Here is a 21,196-nt window from a genome sequence, read left to right as displayed (position 1 = left end):
TAGTGGAGCAATGTCAGAAAGGAGTTTCTCAGAGAAAAAATTGAAAAGAGTTTGAAGTTATCATCATCTACAGTGCATAATATCATCCAAAGATTCAGAGAATCTGGAACAATCTCTGTGCATAAGGGTCAAGGCCAGAAAACCATACTGGATGTGATCTTTGGGCCCTTAGACGGACCAGACCACATACTGCATCAATTACAACATCATGACTGCGTAGAAGAAGGATCCAGGTACTGAAATGGCCAGACTGTTCAGATTTTTCACCTATAGAAAACATTTGGCGCATCATAAAGAAGAAGATGTGACAAAGAAGACCTAAGACTAGGAGCCTGTATTAGACAAGAATGGGACAACATTCCTATTCCTAAACTTGGGCAACTTGTCTCCTCAGTCCCCAGACGTTTGCAGACTGTTATAAAAAGAAGAGGGGATGCCACACAGTGGTAAACATGGCCTTGTCCCAACTTTTCTGAGATGTGTTGATGCCATGAAATCTAAAATCAACTTATTTTCCCCTTAAAATTATACATTTTCTCAGTTTAAACATTTGATATGTCATCTATGTTGTATTCTGAATAAAATATTGAAATTTGAAACTTCCACATCATTGCATTCTGTTTTTATTCACAATTTGTACAGTGTCCCAACTTTTTTGGAATTGGGTTTGTATTTATTTTTTATTATTATTTTTAATACTCTGTTCAGCACTTTGGTCAGCGTTTAAATGTATAAATAAAATTTACTTATACATCCGATAATTATAAATACGATAACAATAGTAGTAATATTTATGATAGTTGACATATTTTGAAGATTCTCTTATATGTTTTTTAAATATGATTTACCACATACTTTGGCATTTATTACAATTTGAGTAGCTTACTTAAAACCATGATTTTTTTTTACGTACCGTTTTTTAGGGATTCACGCGTCCAGCAGGTGGAGGCGTTGCGTTGAGAGAGAGGGGGGGGGGGGGGGGGGGGGGGGGTTATTGGTGGTGGTGGTGGTGATGATGTTGAGTGTGTAGTCGCATCTCACACACTCACACAGAGAGGTTCAGAGACCGAGATGTGGCGGATAGTGGAGCTCGTGGCGTGTTTACTTATGATGTCAAGTCACGTATCATCTCTGAACAAGGTAAGAAAGAGTCAGAGTTAGAGAATTAGTTTTGCATTTATGTGCATTTATTGAAAAAAAAAAAGGCATTATTGCAAAACTAGATCATGCAAAAATAAATCAATTAATTAATTAATCTGTAATCATGCTAATCATACTAAAAAGTTTAATTATTTTATGCGCGAACTATTAAAATATAGAACATTATTTTTTTGTCTTTTTTGTTTGTTTGTTTAGTTTTTTTACTCCGTTGCATACAAAAACATTGGCGTTCAGTCATTTTATTTATTTTTTATGTAGGCTACTCCACGCATGATATGACGTTATCAGTTGGAAGTTTAGTCTGTGGGATGACTTGTTTTCAAAATAAAAGCGGACATGTTCAGTGTTTTTATAGTTTCAGTGATTATTCGCACGTGTGGGCGCTTTGAAAGTGTTTGGATTAAAATCTTCAGCAGAGCAGACACAATGCGCGTAACGCACCTCGGGCACGAGGTCAAAGGTCTCGCGCTCTGGAGTGAAAAAATATCATATAATAATAACACTAAAGTCTAAAATCCCTATATATGCTCAATCCTGCTCCTGAAGCTTTCTGCTGTGCTGCTCGAACTATATTTGAATAGTGTATACCTGCACAGAAGAACACCTTGCTCTTTCACAGCTCTTTAGCCTTAATGTTACAATTAAAAGTTTGAACATCTTCAAAGTTTTTCAGTTGTTTACCACTTCATTGGAAGCTTGTCTTTAAGCCTTTCCAGCTGTGGAGGACGGATGAAAGGCTGATGTGTGCACAGAGAAAGTCACTTTGCCTTAAACGGTTGATTTACCACGAATAAAACTGCACATGAGAAAACGACACTGAGGAGTCATGACGCATCAGGAGACTGGAGAGGACGACAGGGCCCCAATCCTCACTGTTGATGGATTTTTTTGTTTCATTCCTTCCACAAAATTGTTACCTGTTCTGGGCATAAGAAAATGTGAGTGTTTCACTTAAAAAAAAAACTGAGAAGAAATAACTTGTCCAATGCCATGATACTAGGGTGTTGCCAGGACATTGTTATATGGTTTTACTAGGATGTTGTGAATGTTTTGTAGGTGGTTACTGACTGGCCAAGTCTCCGATGTTCTGATCTAGATATGGCTCATAACTTCAATATAACAGGGCTCCAGACTGCAACTTAACACAGTTGCGAGCAAAAATATTGATTTGCGAGTGAGGTATTTGCTTAGGTCGCCCCTGGTCACGACTAGAGAGATTTACATGTAAAATGTTTGCATGTAATGCTTTCTTTCTGATTGATTTTTGATCACATCTTTTCTTATTTTGACGTAATAAACGGAGAAGATTCTCAGTGGAAAAAAACTTAAAAACCGTCCTCATCTCTGCTGAACAGCAGTGTTGGTGACACACCTGCTGAAAGCAGCTCCAGTCCAGTTTTTTTTTTCTTAATTCCTGGCTGTACATCAAAGATTGATACTGTATGTAGCTAAATTACTAATAATCTCAGTTGAAAAAGCCAGTCCGGTCCATAGCATGGGATTACAGAGGATTTGACCTGTAAGAAGGATTCTCATGTTCTTCTACTTTTATCTGTCCTCTCCTTGTGAAGTTTACATTTCAGGGTTCTCACAGTTGTTATGTCAGCTGCTGTGTGAATCAGAGATTGTGCATTTATCAGTGCATGTATGTGTGCCACACGGGGTTTGAAGCATAGTCCGCTTGGCTCCGCTGATCATCATGTTGATCATCATTCTGCACCTGTGTTGGGTGGTTAGGCCCTGTGGTCACTGTCAGAGCTGATATATGGGGCAACAAAGAGAGATGTGGATACTAATTCAGCTTGGACAGAATAGACAAAAGTTTGGAGTCAGTAAGATTTTTTTTTTAAACAAATGAATACTTTTATTCTGCAAGGAATCCATAAAATTAATCAAAAGTGAAAGCAAAGCTAATGTTACAAACGATATCTATTTCAAATAAATGCTGTTCTTTTGAACTTTCTATTTATCAACGAATACTGAAAAAATTTATATCACAGTTTCCACAAAACTATTAAGCAGCACAACAGTTATTAATATAAGAAATGTTTATTAAGCAGTCATAAGTGTCAATTTCAATAATGTGAAAGCTGAATAAATAAACTTTCCACTAATGTATGGTTTAATAGGATTAGACCATATTTGGCCGTAATACAGCTATTTAAATATCTGGAATCTGAGGGTGCAAAAAAATCAAAATACTGAGAAAATCGCTTTTGAAGTTGTCCAAATGAATTCTTAGCAATGCATATTACTAATCAAAAACTAAGTTTTAATATATTTACAGTAGGACATTTACAAAATATCTTCATGGAACATGATCTTTACTTAATATCCTAATAATTTTTATCATAAAAGAAAAATCAATAATTTTGATCCATACAATGTTTTTTTGGCTATTGCTAAAAATATACCCCAGCGACTTAAGACTGGTTTTGTGCTCCAGGGTCACATATGATTTAAGAGTTGCAGCGAAGACTATTTTCAGTTGATAATGACTTGTTTTTTTTCTCACACAAAGCTGTATGACTTTATAAGAATTTTAATATAGTGCTTTTAGTCTACTATGCTACATTTATTGTGTTACAGAATGTTTAAATATAGTGTAAATAACATATTACTACAATATACAGTAGTTCTATCTGTATAACTCAATATAGCTATCAATTCTAGGGGATTTGTCATGCAGCCAGCATTTCAGTGGAAGAAATGCATCCCTGCTGAGGAAATCAGAGTGGATTCGCTTATTTTAGCACAACACAGCTGACACTTGCCCTCTGTTTGTTTGGACTTTGGTTGCTATCCTAAACATGCCAGATAATAGCTGGGAAAGGGTGACGGTACATCCACGGTAATATGACATTGGCTAATTATATTCTGAATAAACCGCCATCTATGTCAATAAACTGATGCCTCAGAATAATCCAAACACACATAGAAGTGCAGGGCAATAGAATAAAAAACATGTTCGAACAGCTAGTTAGCTCATAAATCACCCACATGCCCTTTACAACCACATTATCAGACGTGCAGATCAAGCAATACGATCTCCCTTAAGCTTTAAATTACCAAAGCTAGCAAGGTGTGATGATGTGTGTCTCTATTTGTTTTTACAGAAGGTCTCAGTTTTGCTGAAGAGGATATAAGTAATCCAAGATGTTAAACCACCTCTCACACACACATATACCTGCAAGAAATTGACTAAATGCATTTATACTTCCTTTAAACAGCATCCAAATCGATCTGAATTAGGACACACTTTGTAAGATGTGGTTTTCTCTTCTCAGAGGTCAAAGGTCACTCTGTTGAAACCATCTGCTTGTTTTCCACTCAGTCCACTGACAATAATGGCCCAGAAGACAGATGAAAAGTAATTCTGTTACCTTAAAGATGGTGTATTCTACAGCTCATGTGACTGATTTACTCATGTTAACACAGACTAGTTGATTCAGACTGGTCTGTTGAAGCTCAAAGGTTGAGAAAAGATTCTGTGTTGTTGGATTTGAGTTTATATGATTAACAGCAAAAGTACATTCGCCATTATGACTAAACACTAATTACATTTTGGTAATTGAGTAATAATGGACACGTGGAGCTTGGGAAGAGGAAAGGTCGTAGGTCACTGTGGCACATGTGGCTGAATTCTGCCATGTGGCACTGGTGACCTCTTGACCTCAAACTTTCATATCTCATGTCAAGAAGTCAGCAGTTAAAAGCGCTGATCAATAAACTCAAGCCTTAGGTTGATTTGAGACTGATCTCTATATAAAAAAAGACATCTGAATGTCTTTTAGGTGAGGGTGTGTGTATTTTAATCTCTACAGAGAACTAAAGTGACACTGAAGTAGGCCATGATGTAATTTCCTTCTCTTTCAATCCATTTCCTTTTCAGATCTTCGGGGAGGAACAAGTCCGCATGACATCAGAGGGATCCGACTGCCGCTGTAAGTGCATCATGCGGCCTTTGACCCGGGATGCATGTGCTCGCTTGCGGACAGGAAGTGTGCGCGTGGAGGATTTTTACACGGTGGAGACGGTGAGTTCCGGAGCCGACTGTAAATGTACCTGCACGGCTCCACCCTCCTCTCTCAACCCCTGCGAGAACGAATGGAAGATGGAAAAACTCAAGAAACAGGCACCAGAGCTGCTCAAAGTAGGCCTCATTCACTTGTTACTTTTAAAATACAGTACATAAATTTATTTAATGCCCTACTGGCAAATAGTTCAAAAGTAACATTCCCATAATGTTTACAAAATATAAAAATGGAATTTTCCCTTAACATTCATATAACCAAGAAAAACAAACATAATAAAAGAAAAAAAAAGAAAAAGATTGAACTTTCATAAATAATATTTTCATAATTTAATGGGAACATTGGCAAAACATACTTAGAACAAATTTTTGTTACATGGATAATGGACGTTATGTATGCTACTATAAAAATACATCACTGATACAAAACTGTGACATAACTTGAAGCGAAGCAGGAAAGGAAGTGCTCTTTTTGAGGTTAACAGCACACTGATTCACTAGAGAATGTTGGGACAGCAGATTTTATAGCATCTGTCCTCTTTCCTTTTCCGTCCATATCTCCACATTACACACACACACTGAAAGCCACAAGACAATCCAGCCAGGTTTAGTCCCGTATTACTACAACTCTGCTAAAAGCCTCAAAATCAATTAGTCAGTAGTTAAACACAACGGTTTTAATATTTCCACCTCAAACATTTGCTGATCTTGTGCTGTTTAGCTCCAAACATGTGGCTCTGTTTTGACCTTGGTAAAGTTTCTTCATATCTGTTGATGCCACATGAAGCCATAAATAACCATAACAGTCAAGCTGTTACACGACTGAACTCTCTGCAATAAGCATATGAGGAATTCAGTCTCATGAAGAAAAGAATGCTCCTGTTCATCTTTTTTCTGCTGAAAAAAAAACAGATTAAATCCAAACTAGTTTTTGTTATGGTCTTCACTCTTAAATACAGAAAACAAATTTTATAAACAATAATAACAAAAAGTTATTTATAAATCATTAAGGGAATGTTGTTCTGAAATGTTTGACTAATGTTTTTAAATGTGACTTTTGTTTTAGAATCTTGAGAGAATGTTTAAAAGTAACATTCCCTTACTGTTTGCATAATGATCAAATGGAATGTTCACCTAATGTTCAAATATAAAAAAAATATATATATATATATTTTTTTTTACATTTTGAACTTTCAGAGAGCATTCAGAAATATTTTGTTAGCTAAGAAGGTTCCAGAAAGGGATGGCCATAGAAGAACCATTTTTTTCTTAGGATGAAGGGCATTTTTCCACCATTTTCCACTAAAAAGAACCTTTTTGGAATGAAAAGTTTCCTTGGATGTTAAAGGTTCTTTACGGAGCCTTCAATGCCAATAAAGAACCTTTATTTTTAAGAGTGTAGCCGATGGACCAGCATTTTTCTGGTAAACCTGGTTGGCCAAAGAAGGAATATATTAGTTATTATATAACTATTGAAGATTCGTGAAACCCTATCTGCTTTGTTAACCTCCAAACTAATTTTCTACTGATGTTTGAAAGTCACCTGTCTCTTTGCGTTCAGTTGCAGTCCATGGTGGACCTTCTGGAAGGAACTCTCTTCAGCATGGACCTTCTCAAAGTTCACTCGTACATCAATAAGGTGGTGTCTCAAATGAATAACCTGGAGGAGGTGAGTGTGACTGTACTGCCCAGTGTGTGTAAACATAGACATGTGAACATTAATGAGTCAAGGCTGGATTTAACTGGACTCAGGACATTCTGTAGCTACCCACAATGCTCTGGCTAAAGTTATTATCTGTTATATCGCTCCACTTTGGCTTAAGGGATGGGAAAATAATGAATGTGTAAAAAATAGCAGGACAGAGAGAGGAATTGTCCAAAGGAAGAAAACCACAGTCATGAAATAGTCACACTTATATACTGTTTTTATTTTCAATATAATTTTGCTCATTATCAGGTAAAACTGATACCTTCTTAAAAAGAATCCAGTAAATAGACCAAAAGTCAGTAAAAAAGACATTTAAAATGTTAAAAAAGATCTATAATACTTCAAATATAAAGATGTTCTTTGAAAACAGCTGTCAAAGAATCCTGATTTGTGTTATATTTTTTAAATATTAAGATACACTACTGTTTTCTACATTGATAATAAACAGAAATGTTTCTTGAGCAGCAAATCGGCATATTAGAATGATTTCTGAAGGATCATGTGACACTGAAGACTGGATGAATGATGTTGAAAATACAGCTTTGCATCACAGGAATAAATTAAATTTTAAAATATATTGAAATAGAAAACAGTTATTTTAAACTTTAATAATATTTCACAATATTACAATATTTTTAGTGTATTTTTGATCAAATAACTGCAGTTTTTGTGAGCATAAGATAATTAATTAAAAACATGAAACATCTTACATATTCCAAACTTTGAATGGTAGTGTGTAGCACTGTATTATAAGCATAACGGTTTGAGGGAAAGATGAGCATTTAAGTTCATGGTGCTGTATATATGCAAACATATTTAGTGATTTAAAGTTTTGCATTCCTTCTAGATGATAAAGATGAACCTCTCTCGGGAGAATGACTTTATGAGAGACAGTGTGGCGACTCTGACCAACCAGCTACGGCAGTATGAGAACCATTCTGACATTATGATGAGCATAAAGAAGGAATTGTCCAATCTGGGCCTTCAGCTGCTCCAGAAAGACTCCACCGGCTCGGGCCCTAAAAGCAAAGCACAGGTAATGGTCATGATCTTTAATCTCTGACTTTGGCCATTTGAGTTGATTATATTAAAAAAAGAAAAAAAAGGGAAGTTCTACTTAATTTGCTATTCTGGAAATGGAATTCTGTAACGACTGGTTGAAAGGAGTGGCAGGAAGCAAAGATGGAAACACAGATGATACTTGGCCAGGGAAACACAGTCCAGGAAGATGCAGGTGAGTGAAGGATACGAAGGGCGGTGATGAGTTGGCAGCAGGAGAGGGTGACACAGGAACTGCGGGGAAGCGAACCGAGAGGTAAGTGATGATCCAATGGTGATATGCGATGAGTGGACGGGGTTCCGGGGAGACACGGACATCCAAACGCAGAAACACACAAGAGAGCAAAACGTGAGACGAGTAACATGAAACAACGCTCTGACAAACACAAGACGCTAGACAGGCCAATATATAGGGATGAGTAATGAGTGACAGCTGTTGCTGATGACAATTAACAGAGACGCCCACAAGAAACAATCAGTGCTGACGCGTAACACACAGACTTCAGATCTTGGTTTACCAACCGTGACAGTACCCCCCCCCCCCCCCCCCCTCTAGGAACGTCTCCTGGAGTTCCCAGAAGGGCCTACCTGCTGATTGTAATCATCAATAAGGGAGTGATCCAGTATATCCCTAGCAGGTACCCAACTCCTCTCCTCCGGACCGTAACCTTCCGAGTCCACCAAGTACTGGAATCCTTGTCCCCTCCGTCTCGAGTCCAGAATCCTATTTACCGAATAAGTTGGCTCCTCATCTACGATACGCGGCGGTGGGGGAACCGGGGTAGGCGGATTAATACGTGAATAAAACAGGGGTTTAATTTTGGACACATGGAAGGCGGGATGAATCCTCCTGTACGGCGGCGGTAGTTTGAGGCGGACTGTCACCGGACTAATAATCTTGGTGACCAGAAAACGGGCCAATAAATTTGGGAGCTAATTTATTAGAAACAGATCGGAGCGGAATGTTGTTAGTAGAAAGCCACACTTTTTGACCCACGACCTATACGGGAGGCTTCGACCGGTGGCGACCTTGGCCTTAGTGCGCTTCCTCATATGGAGCAGAGTCTCGCGGGCTCTGGTCCAGGTGCGGTGGCACCTCTGGACAAACGCGTGAGCGGAGGGGACCGCGACTTCAGACTCCAGACTAGGAAAAACAGGTGGCTGGTAACCTAAGCCACACTGAAACGGAGAGAGGCCCGTGGCTGACACTGGTAACAGTTGTGAGCGTACTCCACCATAGAGAGTTGTTGGCTCCAGGAAGAAGGATTCTTGGAGAGTAAACATCACAACGTTCTCTCTAAATCCTGGTTGGCTCGCTCAGATTGCCTGTTACTCTGAGGGTGATAACCCGAAGACAGACTAACCATCGCTCCTAACAATTTGCAAAATTCTTTCCAAAATTTGGATATATATTGGGATCCCCTGTCAGAAACCACATCTACCGGGAGGCCATGTAACCGAAAGACATGATCAATGACAGTGACCGCTGTCTCCTTGGCTGTAGGTAATTTGGGCAAGGGAATGAAATGTGCTGCCTTCGGAGTACCGGTCCACTACGGTCAAAACAACCATCATGCCATTAGAGGGCGGGAGGGCGGTAACAAAATCTAGAGCGATATGTGACCAGGGTCTCGAAGGGACAGACAGCGGTTGAAGAAGCCCATCTGGAGGTCGGTTAGATGACTTACCACTGGCGCAAACTGAGCAAGCCAAAACAAAATCGTGAACGTCGCGAGCCATAAGTGGCCACCAGAATCGTTGCTTAACTAACCACTTGGTTCGGCTTATCCCTGGATGACAAGCAACATTAGAGCAGTGACCCCACTGAATAACCTCGGACCGTAACTCTTCCGGCACAAATAAACGATTCGGTGGGCATCCGCGCTGAGGCGTTAGCCCTTCTAAGGCCGTCTTGACCTTGGATTCGACCTCCCATACGAGTGCTGAGACGACTATTTTCTCAGGTAAAATACACTCGGGAGTCACTGGGCGTTCGGAGGAACAAAAAGACGTGACAAAGAATCGGGTTTAACATTTTTGGAACCCGGGCGGTACGATAGAGCAAAATCAAAGCGGCCGAAAAAAAGTGCCCACCGAGCCTGCCTGGAAGTTTTGATGTATTCTAAATTCTTATGATCGGTCCAAACAATGAAAGGTACCCCTGACCCTTCCAACCAGTGACGCCACTCCTCTAAAGCTAACTTGACAGCCAACAATTCTCTGTTACCAATGTCATAATTGCGTTCAGCAGTAGATAAACAATGGGAGAAAAATGCGCAGGGATGCATCTTATCGTCCGAGGCAGCACGTTGGGAAAGAACTGCACCTACTCCCACCTCTGATGCGTCGACCTCCACCACGAAATGCCGTGTGGGATCAGGGGCTACTAAGATGGGAGCCGAAACGAAGCGGCTCTTGAGGTTGGTAAATGCAGTTTCGGCTGCATTAGACCACCTGAACGGAGTACTGGGGGAGGTCAAGGCGGTCAGAGGTGAGACTAGTTGGCTGAAATTATGAATAAAACGTAGATAAAAATTGGCGAACCCCAGAAACCGCTGTAGTGCCTTACGGGAATCTGGAGTTGGCCAATCTATCACAGCCTTAACCTTGTCAGGATCCATACGTATTCCCTCGGACGAGACGATATACCCTAGGAAGGGAACAGACTGTGCATGGAATATGCATTTCTCCGCCTTGACAAAAAGACCATTCTCAAGTAATCTCTGGAGCACTCGTCTGACGTGTTGCACATGTTCCTGGAGAGATGAAGAAAAAATCAGTATGTCATCCATGTAAACATATATGAACTGATCTACCATGTCTCTCAACACGTCATTAACGAGTGCTTGGAAAACCCCTGGCGAGTTGGAGAGCCCGAACGGCATCACCAAATATTCAAAGTGCTCTTTAGAGGCGTTAAAGGCGGTTTTCCACTCATTCCCTTTCCTGATGCGGACCAAATGATAAGCATTACGTAAATCCAGTTTTGTGAATATTGATGCTCCCTGTAATCCTTTGCCGTTGATGAAGACATCAACGGCAAAGGATAAGTATTCTTTATCGTGATGTTGTTCAGCTCTCGGTAGTCAATACAAGGTCGCAGAGAACCATCCATCTTTCCCACAAAAAAGAATCCCGCCCCTGCTGGAGAAGAGGAAGGGCGGATGAACCTCGATGCCAAGGAATCAGAAATGTATTTCTCCATGTCCTCCCTCTCCGGAATAGAAAGAGAGTAAAGCTTGCCCTTAGGCGGAGACTTACCTGGAACTAAGTCTATAGCACAGTCATAGGGACGATGCGGAGGAAGAGAAGCAGCGCAGGACTTACTGAACATCTCCGTCAGGTCCAAGTACTCTGCGGGCACGTTTGATAACACCTGATCTCCTCCTGAAAGACAGAAACAAACAGAACAGGACAAGCAGAAACCAGAGAAGATTCATGACAGCTTTCAATCCACAAAGAGACTGTGTTGGAACCCCAATCCACTCGTGGATTGTGTTTGACCAACCAGGGGTGACCTAAAACAATGGGAGCGACAGGGGAGTCCATGAGGTTAAAGAAGATGGTAAAAGAATATTTTGGTGTGGTTTCCTGAGGTGAGCAGAGTTATGGGTTCAGTGTTGTGAGTGACGTGTGGCAGTTCCTGGCCATTGAGTGCGGTGACATGGATAGGACGAGACACGGGAAGGACAGGAAGTTTCAGGTGACGTGCAAGGACAGTGTCAATGAAATTACCTTCGGCTCCAGAGTCCAGAGGGGCGTGACAGTTGTGAGTATGGTTCTCCCACCACAGTTTCACCGGAAGGAGAGTCGAAGATGTAGTTGAGGACTTCCCGGCGGAGACCCCACCCAATTGTAGCCTCAAACTTACTACCGAGCTGGCTCTTTTACCGGGCATGAATGAAAGGAATGACCCGAGCCACCGCAATACAGACACAGTCCTTGGGACCTCCGCCTCTCTCTCTCTCCTTCCAGGATAGTCGAGCTCTACCCACCTGCATGGGTTCGTGATCGTAGACGGGACCGACCATGTTCTCTCGACTCGGGTGGCCCCGTTCCGGAGAGATGTGCAGGCGTGATGGACTGGTTTGTTTACCAAGGCGATTAATCCGGGCATCCACCCGGAGCGCCAGATCGATGAGGCCGTTGAGTGTTGGGGGCAACTCGAGGAGGTAGATCTCCTTATGAACACGGTCGGCCAGCCCATACAGGAATCGATCCCACTGCGTCTTCTCGTTCCACTGGCACGCGGCCGCCAGGGTGCGGAACTGATGGAGTAATCCGCCACCGACAGTTTCCCTTGTCGGAGGTCTGATAGTTGGTGAGCGGCCTCCCTGCCGGCCGCGGCCCGTTCGAATACCCTCTTCATCTCCTCGGAGAGGGCGTGGAACAAGGTGCAACACAGATGATGGTTCTCCCACACCACCGTCCCCCATAAGGCGGCCCTGCCAGAAAGTAAAGTGAGAGCAAACGCAACCTTGGACTCTTCCGTCATGAAGGTGCGGGGTTGTGATGCAAAGTGCATGGAACACTTGTTAAGGTAAGTCTTGTAAAAGTCAGGCTCACCGGAGTAACTCTCTGGTGCCAGAAGTCACGGCTCTGGCCGGAAGTGGTCATGGGAGACCTCCCGGGGGGCGGCAAGCGCAGGCGGTGCGGGTGGCGCAGCGGGAGATGTGAGCTGATGGATCTGCTGGGTGAGCTCGGACACCTGTGTCACTAGCGCTTGGATCACGCGTCCAGTGTTATCAATGCTCTCCTGCTGCAGATCCATGCAGTTGACGCTGTGGCGGATGAAGTCAGAAAGTGAAGTGGTGCTCGCTGCTTCCATAGTAGGTCAGAGCGTTCTGTAACGACTGGGTGAAAGGAGTGGCAGGAAGCAAGTACGAGTAATGAATATTTAATAAATGAATGACACAGTACATAAAGATGGAAACACAGATGATACTTGGCCGGGGAAACACAGTCCAGGAAGATGCAGGTGAGTGAAGGATCGGAAGGGCGGTGATGAGTTGGCAGCAGGAGAGGGTGACACACGAACTGCGGGGAAGCGAGCCGAGAGGTAAGTGATGATCCAATGGTGATATGCGATGAGTGGACGGGGTTCCGGGGAGACACGGACATCCAAACGCAGAAACACACAAGAGAGCAAAATGTGAGACGAGTAACATGAAACAGCGCTCTAACAAACACAAGACGCTAGACAGGCCAATATATAGGGATGAGTAATGAGTGACAGCTGTTGCTGATGACAATTAGCAGAGACGCCCACAAGAAACAATCAGTGCTGACGCGTAACACACAGACTTCACCCACATAGTGAAAAACCCCGAGATCACGGTTTACCAACCATGACAAATTCAAACTTGAGATTGTTGCAGAGTGTGCAGAAAAAATATGCATACTCCGTGCAGTTGTAATAGGAGACATGCTTATATAATTACATAGAGAATATGTAAGGGTTTATGGAGTTTTTGGGATGAGATCTCTAACATCTGTTGAGTTAGACATGCATTATGTTTGTAGGACACACTGGGGACAAATATCAAAGATGCTTCAAAATTTCCAGCAAAGAAACCAGAAAAAGGAAAACCTCCACCAAAGCCAGTAAAGGAAAAGCCAGTCAAGCTGAAGAAAGAGACCACAAAACCTAACAAACCCGTTAAACCAGAGCAAACAGAACTGCCCAGTAAAACCAAACCATTACAGAACCAGCCAGGACTCATCCGGGGAATCACATACTACAAAGCCACTAAAACTGATGAGACAGGCAACCAAAAAGGTAAGACACAGCCAATCCTTTTCTATATAGCCAGACCGAACCACAAAGGACTTGGCATTGAGTAAATACATTTTAATTACTAATCAGATTTATTCAAATTGTGAGGACAAATGTTCACCAGTTTTGCACAGAAAAGGTTTGATATGTCACACACACACATACCCAGAAACACATTTTTATAGAGACAAACTTGTTTTCTTTGTGTTCCCCATAGAAGCACAGCTGCTTGTATCCACGCCAGTTTAGACACACACTTCATTCGATATTAGCACAGACATACTCTCATAACCTAAAACACATGTGCACACATTCATATCAACACAGCCAATAAACTAATAGACAGTAAACAAACAGACAATAAACCACTTCATCTGTTGAAAATGCAAAACTGTTTTCTGTTAGTATAAAAAGGACTTATATAGATCTGGCATACAATTATTAATATGCCGACACGTGCACACACATGCACAAACCTGCCCAATTGTAATCAGATTTGAGTATACAGTTCAAGTTAAGAGCAGAATAAATTGTGAAATGAACTTACAGTATACTTTATATGAAAGCTTATTTCAACCACGGGATAAAAAACACTCACAATTTTATCTCACAATTCAGACATTTCTTCTCGCAATTCTTAGTTTCTATGTCACAATTCAGATTTTTTTATTCATATGTAAACACAGAAGTGTAAGATTTACCTGCAATTCTTAGAATAAAAGTCTGAATTATGAGATAAAAAGCCACAATTATAATAAAAAAAGTTATTCTGTGGATATATAAAAAAAATATATATATATAAAAAAAATACAATAAAACATAAGAAATGGAGCAATTCCAATAGGGTCCTCGCATCACCAGTGCTCGGGCCCTAAAATTGTGAGATGTAAAGTTAGAAATCAGAGAAAAAATTACAAATGAGATGTAAAGTCAGAAATGCAAGATGTAAATTCACAAATACGAATTTATAACGTACAATTGCGATATATAAACTTGTAATTCTCAGAAAAAAGTCAGAATTGTTACATTTTTATTCCAAGATGCAAATACGTTTCCATAGGATCAAAATACTAACAGAGAGAGATATACTTTATGTAAATCTGCCAGATGAAGTGATATTTTGATTACATTTTCCATTTGAGGATTGCCTTGAATGTCCTCAAAGGGAGTTTTGTCAGATTTCTCTCTCTTTTGGGGATATTTTTGGTCCGAAACTATAGCCAAATACAAACACACTGGAGTCTTAGTGAAACTGGATCCCAGGATCTTGGGATTTGATGATCCAGAACTCACAATAACAGGATACTAGTGTAGGACACCAGCCAGAGAGTGACTTTAGAGTCTGAAATGATAGTCAACATGTGCTAATGAACTAGCTTTAGTTTCTGATGCACACATGACATTCATATCGGCTGCAGGGTTTCTACAAAAAACAGCCAAATGTCTCCAATGCAACAGTGTTTCCATTCATATTGGGCCTCACTTTCTATTTAAGTCTTAAATGTGTTCCCCCTGCCTGGCGGTCTCCATGGTTACCACCAGTTGCTTGGCCGTGTGATTGTGATTTTTTTTCTTTGAATTATACAATAGCGTTTCTGAAAGCACCCCAGTCGATGGCATCTATAGTGAAATGTAATGTGGTCTGATTTAATCTTGTGTTATCCATTAGGCATAACCTAATCACTGCTTCTCAACTTTGTCAGTGCACGCTAAAAACAATCACAATGAATTTGATTAAAGCATAAAATACTGAAAATAGGTTAAATTGTCATGTGATGCAGAAACTTTGACTCGGGTAATGAATTGTTTATTTTTGCTTAACGCTTGAAAGATTGTTTTTCAAAGTGTTTTTGGAGAATTGCATGGAAACCAATGGTGAGTCAATCTGACCCCATCACAACTGATGGAACCAAATTTGTACATCCTTTCCAAACCTCATCTGTGTATTGAAACCTTGCATACACATTCAATACCTTAAATTAGAAGAAGTTACAAAAATTGTATTAAAAAAAAATAATAAAAATTAATATATATATATATATATTAACCAGTGTGTTGAGCAGTTTAAAATTCAAATGTGGATTAAATTTATTGCATATTTCCAAGCTGGAAATCCTGACATTCCTGTAACACAGCATTAGTCAGAGTAGATGCCATTTTTTTATTTGACTTAATTGATGAATAGCAACAAGTGTGTAAAGAATACTCTTCATTTTTAATCATTATCATTACTTTAATATTAAACTTTTTCCAAAAAAAAAGAAGAAAAAAAAAAAGAATGGTTTCGATTCCCAGGGAATGCATGAACTGATTAAATGTTTACCTTGATAGCAATGTTATTATTAGCAAAAGCAATGTTATTATTACCTTGATAGCAAAGTTATTATTGAGGATAAAATGTTTATATAGTGTCTTTAGATCCTAGGTCACTTCTAATTTTCATAATCTGTGCTTCATGTTCACTGAATGTTTATTATCAGCTATAATTGTGATGTTACTTTTTTTCTCAGTGTTTCATCAGTTAAAGAAAACTGTACCTCAGATGCCTTGTTTTTGTTCATGGCAAATCTAATATGGTGTCTCCTGTGACCAAAGGCCTATTTAACTTTGTTAGTGTGTCTTGGCTATTGGGCTGGATTTGTTTGACTGGTTTAAGATAATGGATAACAGAGTTGTGATGGAGATTCATTATGATCTATCCTGACAGGTATGCAAAGTCAATACAAAAACCAGCGGACCGAGGGCAAGTCAAGTAAATATGTTCTAATAAACATAAATTACTTTTACTAGTAAATGCAGTTTATTTTCGTCATCCCACCCTGTGATCTAATGTACAGTAATCGAATCCAGCCTCTCGTTAAATATAACTTTCCCACAATCCTGTGCCACCCCAGCAGGTGAAGATATGAAAAACCCTGGTGCGATTGAGCGTGTTACATGCTCGACATGAGAAACCAGGTGTGTTTATATTGTTGGAGAGCAGTCAGTCTATAAATACTTTGTTTTTAGATGCGAGTCATCTTGTCCTGGAAGTGCTGACTATTAGAAACTATTTTAGAACTCAAACTTTGACATGTCAACAAGATTTTTTATTTTTTTTTGGATTACAATGTTTCCAGAGACTTCATATATCCACACAGAGCAGGTGTAGGAAATAAATAGTCTGTACTTGGCTAGTATCTGTTCTTGTCTATTATTTCAGAATATGTCAATTCACATGAAATACCACTCAGAAGTTTGGAATAATGAAGATTGTTTTGAAGTGCCTACCAATGCTGCATTTATTTCTATCAAAAATGCAGTAAAACCAATAATATTCTGAAATATTTGTACAATTTAAAAGAACTGTCTTCTATTTGAGTTAGATTGTAGATTGAGTTTATTTTAGATTCAGTAAAGCTGAATTTTTAGCATCATTACTCCAGTCTTCAATGTCACATGGTCCTTCAGAACTCATTCTTATACGCTGATTTGCTGCTCAAAAAAAAACATTTCTTATTATCAACAGTTGAAAAATGTTTTTGCTGTTCAGTTTCTGTTTTCAGTGTTTTTCATTTGAAGGGATACTCCACCCCAAAATGAAAATTACAATTTCATCATTAATCACTTAACCTCATGTCATTCCAAAACCCTAAAAGTTTTGTTCGTCTTTGGAACACAATTTAAGATATTTTGGATGAAAACCGGGAGGCTTGTGACTGTCCCATAGACTGCCAAGTAAATAACACTGTCAAGGTCCAGAAAAGTATGAAAGACATTGTCAGAATAGTCCATCTGCCATCAGTGGTTTAACCGTAATGTCATGAAGCAACAAGAATAATTTTTGTATGCGAAGAAAACTAAAATAACGACTTTATTCAACAATGTGTCTCCTCTGTGTCACTATCAGAACAATTCAAATTGTTGAATAAAGTCATTATTTTTGTTTTCTTCACATACAAATGTATTTTAGTCGCTTCATAATGTTACGGTTGAACCACCGAGGGCAGATGGACTATTCTGAAGATGTCTTTCATACTTTTCTGGACCTTGACAGTGTAATTTACTTGGCAGTCAATGGGACAGTCACAAGCCTCCCGGTTTTCATTCCAAAATATCTTAAATTGCGTCCTAAATACGAACAAAGCTTTTACAGGTTTAGAACGACATGAGGGTAAGTGATTAATGACACAATTTTCATTTTGGGGTGGAGTATCCCTTTAAGCATGATATGTGAGGGGAATTTAATCTCTCTCTCTGTTTTTATGTTTCTCTTTCTCAGGTGAAGAGAGACCTGATGAAACAGACATGTTGCTTGAGGTAGAGGTAGAGGAAGAAGAAAGTACCATATTTTCTGACATCTTAGCAACAGAGACAACCCCAGCAACCGCACCCACGACAACAACTACAACAACAACCACTCCTCCCACAACAACAACAACAACAACCCAGATTCCGACAACAACTAGCAGAACATTATACAGAGAGGAGCGACCAGCTCCAACCATTGCACTAGTGCTGGACAACACCAGCAATAACTCATACATCACAGGTATGTTAGATTTCAACACAATCTCATGGCAATTTCAAATTGATGGTTAATTCAGATGAATTCATAGAGTATTTCATATGATCTGCCTATGCCACAGTGATGGTTATGTGAGAGCTTCATGCCTACTTTTTTCTAAACTTTGTCTAAAAATTCATACTGAATCAACACCTAATAACAAAGTAGTTACGTTTTCCTGTGAGATCAGATTGTATTTAGAATGAAATTCATACAGTAAAAAATTATCCTAAACTAAAACCAAGAAAAACATCTTGGTGCATGTGTGTTTTTGAAGCTGTTGAAGAGCTGATGTTCATGTGTTATTGGCAGTTAAAGAGCACAGCTGTGAAAGGACGCTGGCCTCGGTCGATCTGCCGGTCAAACAGCACAGCTACGGTAGAAATGAGGGCGCATGGATGAAGGACCCCGTCGCCAAGGACTCCAAAATCTACGTCACCAACTATTACTATGGCAACAACCTTGTGGAGTTCCGGAACTTGGACAACTTTAAACAGGGTGTGTAAGATAATTCATCCAACTTAATATTGCAATTATTTATTGAATGCAGCTGTCTAGATAGAGACAATGAAAGACATTTCGGGCAATACCTTTTGTGTGACTCAGATCAGTTCACAGAAGACACAGAAGTGTTTTGAATTAAAAGGCCTTCATATTGTTTTAAGGAAACAATGATAAGGTTTTTCCTTGGAAAAGGTTTGGATTTCTGAATAAGTGTAAATGTGAATGGTGTCGATGTCTGTGCTTGAGAACAAGCCAGTTTGCTTTTGTGTCCGGTTGTGTGCTGCTCAGTGAATATGTGTGTAAGTGCGTGTGTGTGTCAGTCTGGCCCTGGAACAAGAGAAAGAGTTTGGAAGAAGTTACAGTTTAATGTGCGTTTCTGTAAGTGTGTGTTTGTGTGACTGTGTAAACTGGTATTAATAGACTTATTAAAAATTAAAAATATTTCCTTTCAAGAAAGTGCCAGGGGAGTCATACACTACATTTCTTCAGGGGCAACAGTGGCAGTTTTAACTTGCTTGGCAATTTTTTACTGCTTTAAGTTTGGTCGCAATTTACATTATTTATTTATTTAAAAATAGTAGATATAAAATCTAAAATAAAATGTACAATTTATATAATGATTTGTAATTATATATATATATATATTAACCAATAGAAATCTGATTGGTTTGAAAGTGACTTTAGCATGAGCTGTGCTTTATAAACTGCTACACTATTGACAAAAGCAAATTCACTTTTTTGCCAGCAAAATCTCATATTTGGGCACCTTTACTCCAGAAATATAGCAACATTTTACCCACTTCTCTCTCTTTCCCTGGCAGGCCGTTGGAGTAACTTGTACAAGCTACCTTATAACTGGATTGGGACAGGTCATGTGGTGTACAGAGGAGGGTTTTACTATAACCGTGCCTTCACCAAGAACATCATCAAATATGACCTCAAGCAACGGTTTGTAGCCGCCTGGGCTCAGCTCCATGACGTCGTCTATGAAGACACCACACCTTGGAAGTGGAAAGGCCACTCCGATATAGACTTCGCCGTGGATGAAAACGGACTTTGGGTCATTTATCCGTCTGTTGACGATGACTACGGACAGGCCGAGGTCATTGTAGTCAGTAGACTAGATCCCAGTGACCTGTCTGTCAAAAAGGAGAGCACATGGAGGACGAGACTGCGGCGAAATTCATTCGGGAACTGCTTCATAATATGTGGCGTCCTGTATGCGGTGGACATTTACAATCAGCGGGAAGGGGAGGTTTCATACGCATATGACACGCTAACAGGGGCCGAGGCGTCTCCACGTTTACCTTTTATTAATGAATACGGGTTCACCACACAAGTCGATTACAACCCGAAAGAGAAAGTTCTGTATGCCTGGGACAGTGGACACCAGCTCACCTACAACATCAACTTTGTAGAGCAGGAAAAGAAATGAAATCAGACTTTATCAATCTTATCTACTCGAAGCAATGGCCACTTCCGGTGTATCTGATTGTAACTGTCTCATTGATTTCACTGACAACCGCTCTCTTGAAACGGTTCATCGGGTCCTCATGAACTTTAATCGCCATTTGTTAGAGATTATATACAGTAGAACAAAGGGATTGCATAACCGCTGCTTTAGAACTCACTGCAAGATCTAGAATCCAAAACTAATGAAATCTAAAGGCCCTTTCAGATGATTCACATTGAGCTCCAGGGAACGAAGCTATTCCACTGACATTCTGAAGCATGATTACTGCAAAATTTGTATGACGTTCCTTCTTTTTTGCGACTTAACCTCAGAACAGGACAGGGTTTCTTATTAGCTCATAACATTTGTCCTGAAGTCCAATGAAGTTCTAATACAATTCATGCGAAAGGTTCTAAAGAGTTCACAATTGACCCTTCGCAAAGACCCGCCCCTTTTAGTTACTGTTGCTACGTCCGACAAGCCACGGCGCTCTCACGCCACAAATCATATTCTCACGCAGTGGAAAATACACCACGGAGCAAAGAGGACACTAACAAAGTCTCAGCTTTCAAATTTTGTCTGTCCGTTTTGTGGCTCTTTAATGTCTCATGAGAGATCACTGTAGCGCCTCAGTTCAAGCGGCACATGAATTGATCATCTCTTTCTCTTTACTAGTAATAGCATGAAATAAACATGAATGAACATCAGAAGATACCTTGTTTCAACTTTGGAAAAACGTCAATACACACCATTTTTCAAGCCAACATTAATCTACTCTCCTGTCTGCTTAGTTTGTCTGACAAAAATGGCAGATTCTGCATTATGATTGGTCAGATCGCACTTCGAACAAACTCTCTGCAAGTGGTCAATTACAGCTTCTAGAATTTTGAGTTAATTTTAATATCTTTTAAAAAGCCCTTACAAATGTTTACATAATTTACACTGTCCTAACCAGG

At 39.9% G+C, this 21,196-nt stretch overlaps 1 protein-coding gene across 1 annotated transcript; it reads left to right on the top strand.

The window, feature by feature from the left end:
• The first annotated feature begins 991 nt into the window (after positions 1-991).
• LOC132130645 (olfactomedin-like protein 2A) lies at positions 992-20,585 on the top strand. The gene is made up of 8 exons (XM_059542419.1): positions 992-1,140; positions 5,054-5,314; positions 6,756-6,863; positions 7,750-7,938; positions 13,485-13,740; positions 17,999-18,268; positions 18,596-18,781; positions 19,609-20,585. Exons 1-8 carry the CDS (start codon positions 1,072-1,074, stop codon positions 20,220-20,222), a joined length of 1,953 nt encoding a protein of 650 aa, XP_059398402.1. The 5' UTR covers positions 992-1,071; the 3' UTR covers positions 20,223-20,585.
• The last annotated feature ends 611 nt before the right edge of the window (positions 20,586-21,196 follow it).

This window comes from Carassius carassius, chromosome 47 (genome assembly GCF_963082965.1).
Source record: "Carassius carassius chromosome 47, fCarCar2.1, whole genome shotgun sequence".
Taxonomy (NCBI): Eukaryota; Metazoa; Chordata; class Actinopteri; order Cypriniformes; family Cyprinidae; genus Carassius; species Carassius carassius.
Note: the sequence above shows the minus strand (reverse complement) of the source record. Positions and strands in the feature narration are given on the sequence as shown.